The 13,303-nt window shown below is 38.3% G+C and overlaps 1 protein-coding gene across 1 annotated transcript; it reads left to right on the top strand.

The window, feature by feature from the left end:
• The first annotated feature begins 816 nt into the window (after positions 1–816).
• Positions 817–8,031, top strand: LOC141569712 (heat shock transcription factor, Y-linked-like). The gene is made up of 3 exons (XM_088795335.1): positions 817–1,329; positions 1,775–1,958; positions 7,883–8,031. Exons 1-3 carry the CDS (start codon positions 817–819, stop codon positions 8,029–8,031), a joined length of 846 nt encoding a protein of 281 aa, XP_088651461.1.
• The last annotated feature ends 5,272 nt before the right edge of the window (positions 8,032–13,303 follow it).

Genomic DNA, 13,303 nt, shown 5'->3' with positions numbered 1-13,303 from the left:
TTTTTGTGTAATATTGGAAAAAGTATGAAAACATATTGATTATACTTTATATAATCAAGGATATATACTGTCTTAACCTTGTCTGTTTGTTTAACACTGGTAGGATATCCTGAAAGAGATTTCCACTTTTAAATAATTAATTTTATATGTACATATAGTTATTTACACAGACAACAAAAAGAGATTATCATGAGAATTTTGTGTTTAAAAATGTAATAAATACTTGGTGATTACAAAACCATGCATGTAAAAACAGTTATAGTGAACAATTTCTATTTTCCAATCAACTATGTTGTTGCTTTTTACAATAAAAAAATACTTACATATCCATGACCCTAATATACACAACATTTATACACTATATTGTACAAAATACCACATATAATCAATTCATATAATCAACTGCTTTGCCTATCTCACTTTATGCATTACCCATTCATTAGATCTGTTACTACAGTGACCAATAACATCATATATGTGCATAAAAGGTAAGCAATGGTATTGACTCAACGAACCACTCAAATGTACAGAGTAAAATACCTGTGGCAATCAGATTTTGCGCACCAGAACATATGCATAACTAGCATAGATTTATTTGAACTGCATAAAATGTATGTGTGGAAAAATGCCCTGGTGCTATGTAACATGTCGTTGCTTGGAGACCAGTAGTTCTTGTGACATCACCACTGCTTAGGTAGAAATCCATTGTGAAGATCTGTGGAATTTACACAAGTAGGCCTGCCAAATCAACATTTTACGCTGCAGAACTCAAGTCCATGCAGATGAGAATAGGAGGTGAAGAAAAGTTGTTTTGAAATGGCGCATGTTTCTTCAGGCAATCAAAGTGTTTCTTCTAAAGAGGGATCCGCAGGTTCAGAAAACTCCATCATGTTTTTACCGCGAGAACATTCATACACTGAGAACATGGACTTGAGGTCTGTGATTGAAGAAAATGCATTTTTGTCTCTCTCTGAAGGATCTTTGATAAGAGAACTACATTACAAATACTGTGATTCTGAACCAAAGGAAGATAATGATTTTTGCTTTATGAACTTTCCCAGAAAACTCTGGGAAATAGTTGAAAGCACACAATTCAAATCTATCTGGTGGGATAAGAATGGAACTTCCATAGTGATTGATGAAGATCATTTTAAGAAAGAAGTTTTGGAAAGAAAAGCCCCTTTCAAAATATTTGAAACAAGAAACATGACAAGTTTAATTCGACAGCTAAACATCTATGGATTTAGGAAACAGCGGCTGACTTTTCAAAGATCTGCTTCCCTACATGACTTCCTGGCAGAAGAAAAGGCAGTCTCTGTGTTCAGCAAGGTAGTACAAAATTCAGTTGTTTACTTCTAATCGGATAAAGTCTATAAATACATTTGTAAGTATTGAATAAAATTAATAGGATTACTTTCATTTCAAAATATGCAAAAGGGGTGGGCATTCTGGATTATGAGAAACTTTGAAACCACATTAAAAAATGTGTTCACTTTAAATAGACAACACATTTGAGGGTATAATATTTAAATTTCTATTCCAAATAAGTATTTTTTAAGTTGTGTTTGGGGAAGGGGGGCAATTGTTAATAAAGTGACATCCTGAAATCTATAAGTAATTTTTGAAAATAGTGAACACTGTAAATTTATAGACGACATTGTCTTTGCATAAGGTCTTAAAGTATAAGATTTTACAACTTAGGTTATTTATTGATTCTTTTAGATCTCATATATTTCTTTATATGTCAGTAAATAACTTTCTTTCATCATTTTAGTTACACTGCTATCAAAATCCAAACTTTCAACAGGGCTGTCCCCATCTTTTACGGAAATTGAAAAGAAGAGTTGGGATGAGAAATGCTTCCCAATCATTTGCATCAGTTCAAGATTTCAACAATAAGCACTTTAGAGTAAAGTATCATTTAACTAACAATAATTCTGTTTTTCTTGCTGACACAAGTAAACATGTATACTTCCAAACTCCACACATTTAAAGATGCCGCAAAAGATGAACTCTCCTTTGAATCACAGAATGACTGACAAAGCTATTAAGCAAAACATAGATTAAAATGTATGTTGACAAATATCAGCAGAAGGCATCATATATTTTATTTCAACAATAAACCTACATGTTTAATTTATGGTTTCTTTGTCCTTATTTTGAGAAATATTTAGCTTTGGATATATTGGTCATTCAAATGGCACATTCAACACCATTTAGTCTAAGCAAATGACATCTTACTATTTTTTTAAAACTAATGGTTGTCACAGGAGAAATATGGACTGAAGGAATTTGTGGAACACACATGAGAAATCAAATGAGGTTCTGATTTATGAATGCTTGAAAAGGACTCTTACATATCAAATTGATGTAAGTGCAACACACAGTAATTATTTTCTGTTTATTCATTTTACTTTTTTTTTATTCCAGTGTTTCTTTCTTCTAAGTTTTGGTTTGAATTGGTAGAAGTCATGTTCTTTGCCATATATCTCATTCTTAAAAGTATAACATAGTCTAACAAGCTAAGTAGCCTTGATTGTCATTATACCACAATCATTTTAATGAAATAATAAATATCAAATAATATCCTCATCGATTTCATGACTATCAGCACATGGTGGTATTTTACAAATAATAGCAATAACGTCTTCTTTTATTCTAATCCACTCACCACATTTGTACATATTCATGTCTCCCTTTCTTGCCATCATTATTTAACTCCATAGTTTTGAATGTACATGTGCATGTGTTTGTTTGTTAGTTTGTTGTTGTTGTTGTTGTTACATCCAAACACAAGCTGAACTCAATAAGTTTGTATTTAATGCCTTTTTGATTTTGAACACATAGCCCACACTTGGCAAATGTGTTCCTTGAAAATGTGGCATCTATTGATCTTCAGGGGTCCATAATTTCGAGTTCTACTGCCCATTCAGAAATAGGTTCAGGAAACAATTTTCAACCATTTAAATTTCTGTCTTACACCTTTTATTCAGATTTTCCCTGAAATCAGAAGGTTTTCTTGCTTCTTACTTACAACACTAGTTAACCAATCTTGGCACAGATGTAATCTTTTTGAGAAGTGTTTTTTCCCCACTTTTCATTCTCCAACTAGTGCATCAGCAAAGATTTAGCACTGTACATCAGGCAATATATGGTTAGTGCTTTTTGAATGAGCAATGGATTGGATGTCAATGAAACCAATTAAAACCAATTTTCTTTGCCAAATACAGCAACCCTTCAATGCCTTTCAAGAGATTACTTTTTGGTTTTAAATTCTCAACACAAGCCCTTTGTTTTCATTAGCAATGAGATAGATGAACAGCTGTGGAAGCCTCTGTTTCTGTCTCTGAACGAACCTAGGTTATGCAGATAAAATATCCATTATTTTTCCTGACTTTATAATGCCAAATGTTTAAATGCTGCTCTATTCCCACTTCGGATACTTTACTGTAATGTTCACCCAATTAATTTTTTCAGTCCATTTACACGCGACTCTATATGATTGTATTAGCCCGCTTCTTAGACTAAAGCTTCATCCAGAAAATTCAGTTTGGATTATGCATTTTCAAAATAGGCATATATCTGTCACAGAACCTGTATTCCTATAAAATATAGTCAGTAAGAGCCAAGGTAATGCAGCTTCTCATTTGAAATCATGGTAGTGATTTTCTATCATGAATTTATCTGTTCAAATTGTGTGTTTAGAAATGTCAGCAATGCCAAGGCAGCTTTCATTGCCCTGGGGAGGTGAAAATAAGTCAGTTCACATTGTGGTTACAACGCATGTAATGTGCTGTTTACATAGAGATGAACTGGGCAAGTGATTCATACTAACAAGATTGGTTTAAAAGAAGGCTTTACATATGACCCAGCAATCCCTCTCCTGGGTATCTACCCCAAAAATCTGAAAACATTTAGAGATAAAGACACGTGTGCTCCAATGTTCATTGCAGCTTTGTTTACAGTGGCCAAGACATGGAAACAACCAAAATGTCCTTCGATAGATGAATGGATAAAGAAGTTGTGGTATATATACACAATGGAATACTATTCGGCAGTAAGAAAAGATGATATAGGAACATTTGTGACAACATGGATGGATCTTGAGAGAGTAATGCTGAGCGAAACAAGTCAGCCCGAAAAAGCAGAGAACCATGTGATTTCACTGATATGTGGTATATAAACCAAAAACAACAAAAGAACAAGACAAACAAATGAGAAACAGAAACTCATAGACACAGACAATAGTTTAGTGTTTGCCAGAGGGTAAGGCGGCTGGGGGGTAGGGGGTGTGAGATGAGGATAAGGGGGATCGAATACATGGTGATGGAAGGAGAACTGACTCTGGGTGATGAACACACAATGGGATTTATAGATGATGTAATACAGAATTGTACACCTGAAATCTATGTAATTTTACTAAGCATTGTCACCCCAATAAATTTAATAAAATAAAATTAAAAAAAAAAAAAAAGAAAAGGAAAAGATCTCATGATAATGTAATGGAATTTCCTTTGTAGGAAATCTGTCTTCTTTTCCCTGGCTGCATTGAGGAAATTTTTTTTTTTTCAATCATTTTTGACAGCAGCTTTAATTCAATGTCCCTTCGAGAATCCCTGTTGGGATTGAGATAAGTATGTGTTCTAGTTTTTCTTACATTTGAGGATCCAGTTCTTTCCACAAGTTTAGGAAGCTTTAGTCAACTATTTGTTTGAATATACTCTCTGTTCCTGTCTTCTGGAATGCCCATTCCTTTAGGTTGCCCTTTCAGAATGGAATTAGAAAGTTATTGTAGGGTTTATCCTGTTCTTTTCACTCTCAAATCTCTCTCTTCTTCCCTCGGTGTCATTTCCACATTCCTATCTTCGATGTCACTGATTCTTTCCTGTATCAGGTCAACACTATTCCTTAAGCAGGCTATTTTAGTCTTCATTTATTTTATTGAGTTATTAATCATCAGAAATACTGTTGTTATTTTTTTTACAAGATTTCAATCTGTTTTACAGAATGTGTATTTTGTTCTTCGATTGATTCTGAGTTCATTAAACTGCCTGTCTGTGTTTCCTTGCATCTCATTGAGGTTTTTCAGAACTGCAATTTTGTATGCTCAGTCATTTGAGTCACGTATTTCAATATAGCTTAGTTCATTTTCTGAAAACATTAATTTCCTTTCTGATGTGTCTTGTTACCTTGGTTATAAATGGCAATTGATAAATTATCGTTTCTCTTCCTAGGCATTTATGGCAGTTGGTTCTGCAACATGTTGATAAGAAGTAGTCTTTCTTTTGTTTTCCAGTGGGTGTTGGCAAAATGTTTTGCTTTCTTTTGGACTGCAGCCTTTTATTCGCTCTCATGATGTAGTCTCATATTGTCTCTGCAGTGTTCTAGCTTCTCACACAATGGGGGAATTCCCTGGTAGGCAATCTTCTCCTCTGTGGACAGGTTGACTATGTCACAGGGCACGTCTCTATGGGGGGATGTGGAGAAATTCTGAGTTTACAAGGTCTCCCTCCTCCAGTTTCAGAGACTGTGTATTTCAGCAGCTGTTTACTCCTTCAGGTTACCACACTGATAGGTGGGGTCTGGGGTAGGGTGAGTTGTGAGAGGTAGCACATTGCAATGGTTCAGACCAAAGCACAGCCAGTCCTGCACCCAAGCCTCCTTCCTTTTCGCCGAAACTAATTGGGCTGCAAGTCTGTGGCCATGGGCTGCATCTCTGTAAGAACTGCAAATATTGTGTTCTTTTGATCTGAAACACTGTGGTATTTCCACTTCTAGCACTTGGAGTGTGGGTGTGAGATGAACTTTGGAGAGTGGGCAGTGTTGGCTAGGCTCCACAGCTGAGCATTCTGTCCTGTGTTTGGCAGAGATGACTTAAACCACAGTTTTCACCCGTCTTCCCTCAGTCTTTTCTCTGATGCCTCTGCCATGAGCATTGGGTAGAGCTGTATTATATGCTGTTTTCTCAGGGGGGACTGTGGGCCATAAGCAGAGCAGTCCAAACCTTCCCTCTCCTGTGACTATGGTAGCCCTGGAATGCAAGGACCTTGGACTTCTGAGCTGATTTGCTCCAGGGCCTGCATGGCCCATGTTCCACACTTCCCAATTCCCTCCCCACCTATTCAACCCATTTGCCCACATTTTGATGATTTCTATTGTGTATCTCTTAGTCTTGCCTGTCTGTTGCACAGAGATTCCTTTCCAGAGTCATGGTTGTTTAATTTGTTGTGAAATTCCAGCGGAGATTTCAAGAGGGTCACATCATGCCGCAATTTATTTGATTGTTCTTTTCATAATGGAGAAAATCTGATTGAAATATTTAAGATAGCCTTGGTTTTCTAATTTTACATTGCTGATGCATTTCACTCTTTGATTTTTCCCTATGAAGCTGTCAGTGTACAAGACAAAGTTGGCAAGGTAGAGAAAATGATGGGTGTGTTAGTAAATAGAGTCATGTTTACTCTGTATGTACAAAAAAATAAAATAAGATATTGTCACCTTTTTAAGACAAATTTTCACAAAATCTGATAGGAGAAATGACCTATATTAAAGAGCACCAAAAACTTTGTCCTCTTGGTCATAGAAGAGGAAAGTTGACATAGAAAATCATATAGCATGTCCCGATTATAAGATGAGGCTGCTGGTACTGAAACTCAAGGAATAAACACACTCCTCAAGACATGCAGCCTTAATGGTCTGACTCAGGAACTGGAAAATGTACTTGTAACTTTTATGAGGAAACCGATACCTTTTTGTATCTTTTAATTTATCTCATATGCAGTGCAGAATCAATCCAATTATAAACATGAGCCAACATGGAAGTCCATAATATCTAGATAAACGAAAGTACTGGTGTCCAAAATGTCCTTAGTATTATAAAATCTGTGAAGGAAAACATTAGTTTGAATCCGTACATTTTTCTTCTGTTTCCTAACGGCCCACAATGAAATTCAGTTATGACAAGTTTATAATACGCCTTCAGTACATAGTTTTACCTGTTTGCTGACAACAAACTGGAAAACACTCAGAAAATATTAAAAAAATAACATAAAGAAACTGAAAGAAATGCACGTAGAAGAACAATCCTATAAAGATCAATAGTAATGTCCTCTCTTGTTGACTGGCCATAAATACCAAGTCATTGAGAATTTCACTGAATATTGCTCACTTCTGCAGCAGTCAACTTCATATGTCATTCATAATCCAACGATTACCACAACAAATGCTTAACTGCATGGCAAGAAAAATGAAACCACACATCACAAAAACCCTCATGTGATATTTGTCTAAAATTAATAAAATCAATGCAGGTGCAAATGTGGAAGTTTGCGTTATTCGTAAGAGATGTCTTCAGCTGAGAGCTCACAAGTTTATCATGGGGTATTAGGGAAATTCATGGGTCAGTCAGACAACCAAGGATCACACAGGAACACCAAATTATTGTGGTATTCAGGAACAGGTGATCAGGGCACTATGACCTGATCAAAATAAACTCAGGGCCTACAGGACTGTTAGATATTATTGATAACTCCCAAAGGTTATTCAGGACCATTACAAAGCACTGAACATCAATAGATTAATCAGGTCAGCGATACTCAGGACTCCCACAAAACTCTCTGTAATTCATGGGAGAGAGCAGATCCAACACAAGTGTATTCAGGAAAATTTAGGAGCAATCAAACGAAGCAGACATGGACATCTTCTACTGGATATCCAAGACAATCAACACCTTCGTATCCTTCAGCACGATATCAAAAACACCTGGAAAATCTCTCGAGCATCATGACACACTCAGTGTTACTATGTACCCCTCAAAAAGAACATGACAATATCGCAACAACTATGCTAATTAGTGACATTTTTGGCAATGTTGTACTTACAGGTTTCACAAAGAAGATGAAGGGTCTGACTAGGACAACTGTGGTACCCTCAGGACAACTGGATTTTTCTCAGAAAAAAGGGCTTTATCAGGAACACTCAGGACACATGGAAGTTTACAGTGTGCCCTTCACACCAACAGGGGAAACCTAGAATATTTTACCTTTCCTCATTACCAGCTAAGGGCAACATTAAGAACCTGCAAACACTCAGGTCATTAGGGAGCTATGTAAATACACCAAAAATTCCCAAATACAAGAATTCCCAAATCCTATATACATACAGAGAAACCAGAGGATGCTAAGGACAACAAAAATGCTTTCAATATAAGCAAAGTGCAAATGTCCACAAGAAGGTGGTAGGCATGACTTGGGACACGTAAACAAGCAGAAACTCCCAGGAAAACTAGGGGACACTTTAGAAACATAGGTGATCCAGGGATTCCAAGACATACTCATAAACTAGTATTGAGTGCTGAGATGAACCAGAGTGCAATCCGGACCAGCAGTGGAATCTTCAGACAACCATAATGCTAATGTGACATAGAGGGTTCTCCCAGAAACACTAAAGAACACTTAGAATAACAATTATTCACTGAGGATCAGTAGGCAGTAAGCAAGATGAGCTGGATGTTTGCAAAACAACTCAGGCTCAGGGAAGACCACCTGTGACTGCTCTATTGTAAAAGGGGCACCAGAAATTACCATAAAGTTTCAACACCACATATAGTTTGCAGCACTAATCTGGGTACTCAGAAAGATAAGGCATTTCCACTACCACCATGCAAACCACTATGGTGCTCCAGAACCTGAGTGGATGAATAAAACAAACACCACCAGCCTACATTCAAGATAATCAAGCAGAGGTCATCACCACCATAGGTCTCTCAGGGCAATGAGTTACATTATGACATCATGAAAGTTGTACTCAAGACTCACAGAAGACAACAAGGAACACAAGAATGTTACTCAAGTGTCCATGTTTCAGGAGGGTTTGTGGGGCCCACAAGAATAAACTGTCTGAGATTCACAGTAGTACTCTCAGCATGACTCATGGTTACAGAAACCTGCATGCCTAGAGTAGTACCAGGGTGAACTCAGGAACATAGGAAGAACTCTGTTTTACCAGTGAAACTGAGGAAAAACAAAAACTTGTGAGGACCAACAAGGCACTACGAGGAACACCAGAATGGACACAAATTCACGGGAGGGGACACAGGGTAACCAAGTGTTGTCAGGAAATCCAGGACTTGCTGAGGATGACCAGGGCTTATCATAATCTCGGTGGGGTTTTCATGCCCATGATGGAGCTGACAAAAAACACCTGTGGGTGACCAAAAACAGCATTTACACTCAGGATCACCAGAACTCCCATTGGAAACAGGGATTTTGCAGGATCACCAACGTGTTAACAGGCACACCTTGGGTCACACACCAACACGAGTGTAACCTAGAAAACACAGGGGTACCCAGAAAAAGCAAGGCCCAAGTTATCTCTTGGACCCCAGGACACTCCAAAGCACCAACAATGACTAAAAACAATCAAGAGGTGATTACGCAAACATGGGCTGAATTAAAATTAGAAAATGCTCACAATCACTTGGGAGACATCAGGATAGCTGGGAGGCATTTTGGTAACCAGGAGGGCTTTGGGACTACCAGTGCACAAAGAGTAAAATAAAAATATGGTAACAGTCACCCGCTGTTCTTAAAAATCATCAAGAGAAACTCAGAAACCTAAAAAGTCCCAAGGTACTCCAGCACCGTGAGGATCTCAGAACACTCAAATGGCAATACAGATGTCAGTGAAAATCCAGGACAACCAGGATGTGCTCAGAAACTTTAGTGTATGTCTAGGACAGCTGGAGTTTCTCAAAAGGACCAGGGCACAAAAAGGTACACCAAAATCACCAGGTGCCGCTCAGTACTATAAAACATCATTTAGGATAATCACTGTGAGCTCTGGAATCCAGAAGGCAGTAAATATGTGCTTAGGACCACCATTTTACACTCAGGAACAGGTGGGCTTATTCAAAAGGACCATTCATCACCCAGGATCACCAAGGAGTCTGCGTATCACTAGGGTTAACTCAGGACCCCAAAAAGCCTCTCAAGGCAATCAGAGTGCTATGTGACACCAAGACTGACTGAGAAACAGAAAGGGCTCATGGGACCAGGAATGGCACAGTGAAAACCACCTGCAGTCATCTGAAATCACCAGTGGAAAACGTAAGACACCTAAGTCTTCATCACAGTTTCCCAAGCACTCAGTACAATCACGTGGTGCTGGTGTCCTGAGCATCTCTTTGCTTCATGAATGTTTCCTAAAGTGCTTGGCTATTCATTGTAATCTAGAATGATGTCCGAAATGACTCACCCAGGTCTCAATTGTTCTGGTCGATATGAGCAGACTTTAGAAATTTTGACAACACTGTGGAGACTCTTAACAAATACTAATACTATTGATATCCTTCTTGTGGTGTTAATAATTTTCTGGAAGTAATGAGCATGCCTTAATCCTTCTATAGCTCTTTACTGCTTGTCTGTATTTCCAGATGCATCTCAATTCTTTTTGGTGTCCCTGAGAGCCGTTTTCTACAACTGAAATCATTGTGTTTGCACTAAGTTACTGGGTCCCATTTGGTGCTGAAACATTTCTGGAGGTCCTGAGAGTGCCGTAGTATTTCTAGAAACTAATAATTTTCACCAGAATATCGAGTTTTTCCATGTTGTCATGACTGACTCTAGTGGTTCTGGGCGTCTCATGATAAATTCCACGAGTCTCCATGGATAATGTGGGTTCATTAAAGAACACTTGAGATAACTCATAACATCAACAGATATTCAAATACCCCAGGATGCAATCATGACACTGAAAGAGTGTTCAGAAATTCCAATGAGCACACAGAACACTAGACACTTGATGTAATCCAAAACCACAGCATGGCTCTCAACAATTCTTGCACTCTGAAGACCACCAGGAAATATTAGGACTATACCTTCTCTCTTAGAAAATCCAAAAAATAAAAGAGCTCATCAAAAGGGGGCATTCAAGAGTGCAGAAAGGAACTCAGGACCCACGTCAGCATAATAGACTACCAGGGCATGCTCAAAATAACCCAGGCATGCTTAGGAATGTCTGTGGTTTACTAGCAGTTGGATCACTCAAAACCGCCATGGACACTGAAAATTTTTAGGTCTTTATTGGGAACACAAGTTGATACTCAGAAAGGCTGATTGTGTCCATGACCATTAGCAAGATGCCCGGAACAACTTGCAGTTTGAGGAGAACCTGGGAAGATAAAAGAAAATAGGAAATACTCAGTTAAACATGTTGGTAATGGGAGTACCAGAAACTGCTCAATATATCTGTGATCATTTTGATTTCAATCTGCATATTCTTGACAATCTGGTGATGCCTGTATCCACCAGTAATTTCTCAGGAATAGTTGGGTGCTACCTGTATTATAAGAAGATTGCCATGTCTACCAACATATCACAGAAACACGAAACACCCAGGGATGGCTCAGGACAAGTAGCAGACAATCTTGATGAGTAAGAATGAGATCTACAGCTGCTGTAGGAGGGTCAACCAAAACGTCTCAGGAACATAAATGTCCATTTGGCACAAATGGGAGCACTCTAAAACAAAAGAAATTCCTATACAATCAAGGAATTGGATGCACAGTTCTATATACCACTACTCTGGATATGCTGGGATGGCCAGTACCATTACCAAAACATCAGGACCAAGGAGGATTAATAAGATGTGATTAAATGTGTTGCATGACCTGGCAAATCAAAATGATCCCAAGGCTTTAGAGTATCTAATGGGCTAGTGAGTTTAAAAAGAAGTCTAAGGAGTACCAATAGGGCCTCATTACTAGGAGGGATGTATCAGAATTTCATGGGTATTTGGGATCAGCATAGGTGACTAAAAAAGATGACGATTGACTCATGACAACAACAGAGCTATTAAAAAACAGTCTTTATCGGAATTACAATGCACTGAAAGCCATAAAGAGGCACTGCAGACAACTGGGAAGACAGCTAAGATAACAATGATAGATTTAGAAACACCACGGCACTGTCATGGTCACCAGGAGAAGACCAGTACCACCACCAGGCCTCAATACAAGTGCATTATCAGGATATGTAAGAAGTGTTCAGAGCATCCAGTTGTTCTCAGGACAATCAGGAGTTGCTTCCTTACATTAAAGTTTGCTCAAAATAATGAAGGGCACTCAGAACTAGTAGATGAAAATCCAGTACTACCATACAGTGTGAGACATCTATTAATACAGAATTGTGCACCTGAAATCTATGTAATTTTACTAACAATTGTCACCCCAATAAATTTAATTAAAAAAAAAAAAAAAAAAAAAAAAAACTCAAGACTAGCAAATTGCACTCAGCAACCAACTTTACCTAAATACACTAAAGTAGTACTCAGGAGCATCAGGAATTACTTCAAACAGTCATATGGCCAAGATCAGCAGGGGGAGTGAGGAATATGAGGTGTCCTTTTTTCACAAAGAAATACTCAGGAAGCGAAAACCCCTAACAAGAGACACTGTTGTTAGTTAGGATCAGGAGGAGTTGCCTGGACCACCAGTAGTAACTGGAACACCTCAAGTGCTCAATAGTACCAGAAGGAACTCAAAACAACAACAAAGCTCAAGATAACCACAGTTTCTGCTTTATACATGTAAAGAATATAGCCAACTCATACAACACATTTATAAAACCAAGCCACCAGGGTGCTGCGGAAAACCCCAAGCATTACTGAAGACCATCACGGCCGTGAAAGAATGCCAACAGCCGCTCAGTTTGACTCATGCTGACCTGGGCAATATCAGGACCACCCTCGTGAGCTCAGGACCATAGAGGGCACTGAGGACCATAGTGACTGTGTACCAGGTAGCACACAAAGTAATCAACAAGACAAAAAAGATCTGAAATCCACCAAATGTCAGTGATGACCAACAAAAGGCACTCAGTCTTAAAGGGTCACTATGAGTACCATCCAAAAGTGCTAAGGACCACACATGGATAGCAGGACCAAATCGCAACACTTTTACAAACTAGAGAACAACCAGGAAAACCAGGCAACACTCAAAATCACCATGAAATTATCACCAAAATATTTGGTTGTTCAAGAGAAACACGCATAATATGGTATGCCAAGGTGTCGGTCAAGAACAGCAAGAACTCTCTGCACTACAAAGAGCTAACAGGACCACTATGGGAATGATAGGAACAGAACTAGGCCGTCAGTCGACACATCCAGTATAACGTTAGTTCTCTTAGGAAAACTAGCAGAAACTGAAGATCCTGAGTGCAGTATCAGTGCCACTGGATCTCAACAGGATCATTAATTCCTCAAAGGACAACCAAAAGGTGCATAGTCAAGAGCACCGCAGGCC

This window comes from Rhinolophus sinicus, unplaced genomic scaffold (assembly GCF_057876585.1).
Source record: "Rhinolophus sinicus isolate RSI-liver-muscle unplaced genomic scaffold, RSI-T2T HiC_scaffold_23, whole genome shotgun sequence".
NCBI lineage: Eukaryota > Metazoa > Chordata > Mammalia > Chiroptera > Rhinolophidae > Rhinolophus > Rhinolophus sinicus.
This window is presented reverse-complemented; position numbering and strand designations above follow the sequence as displayed.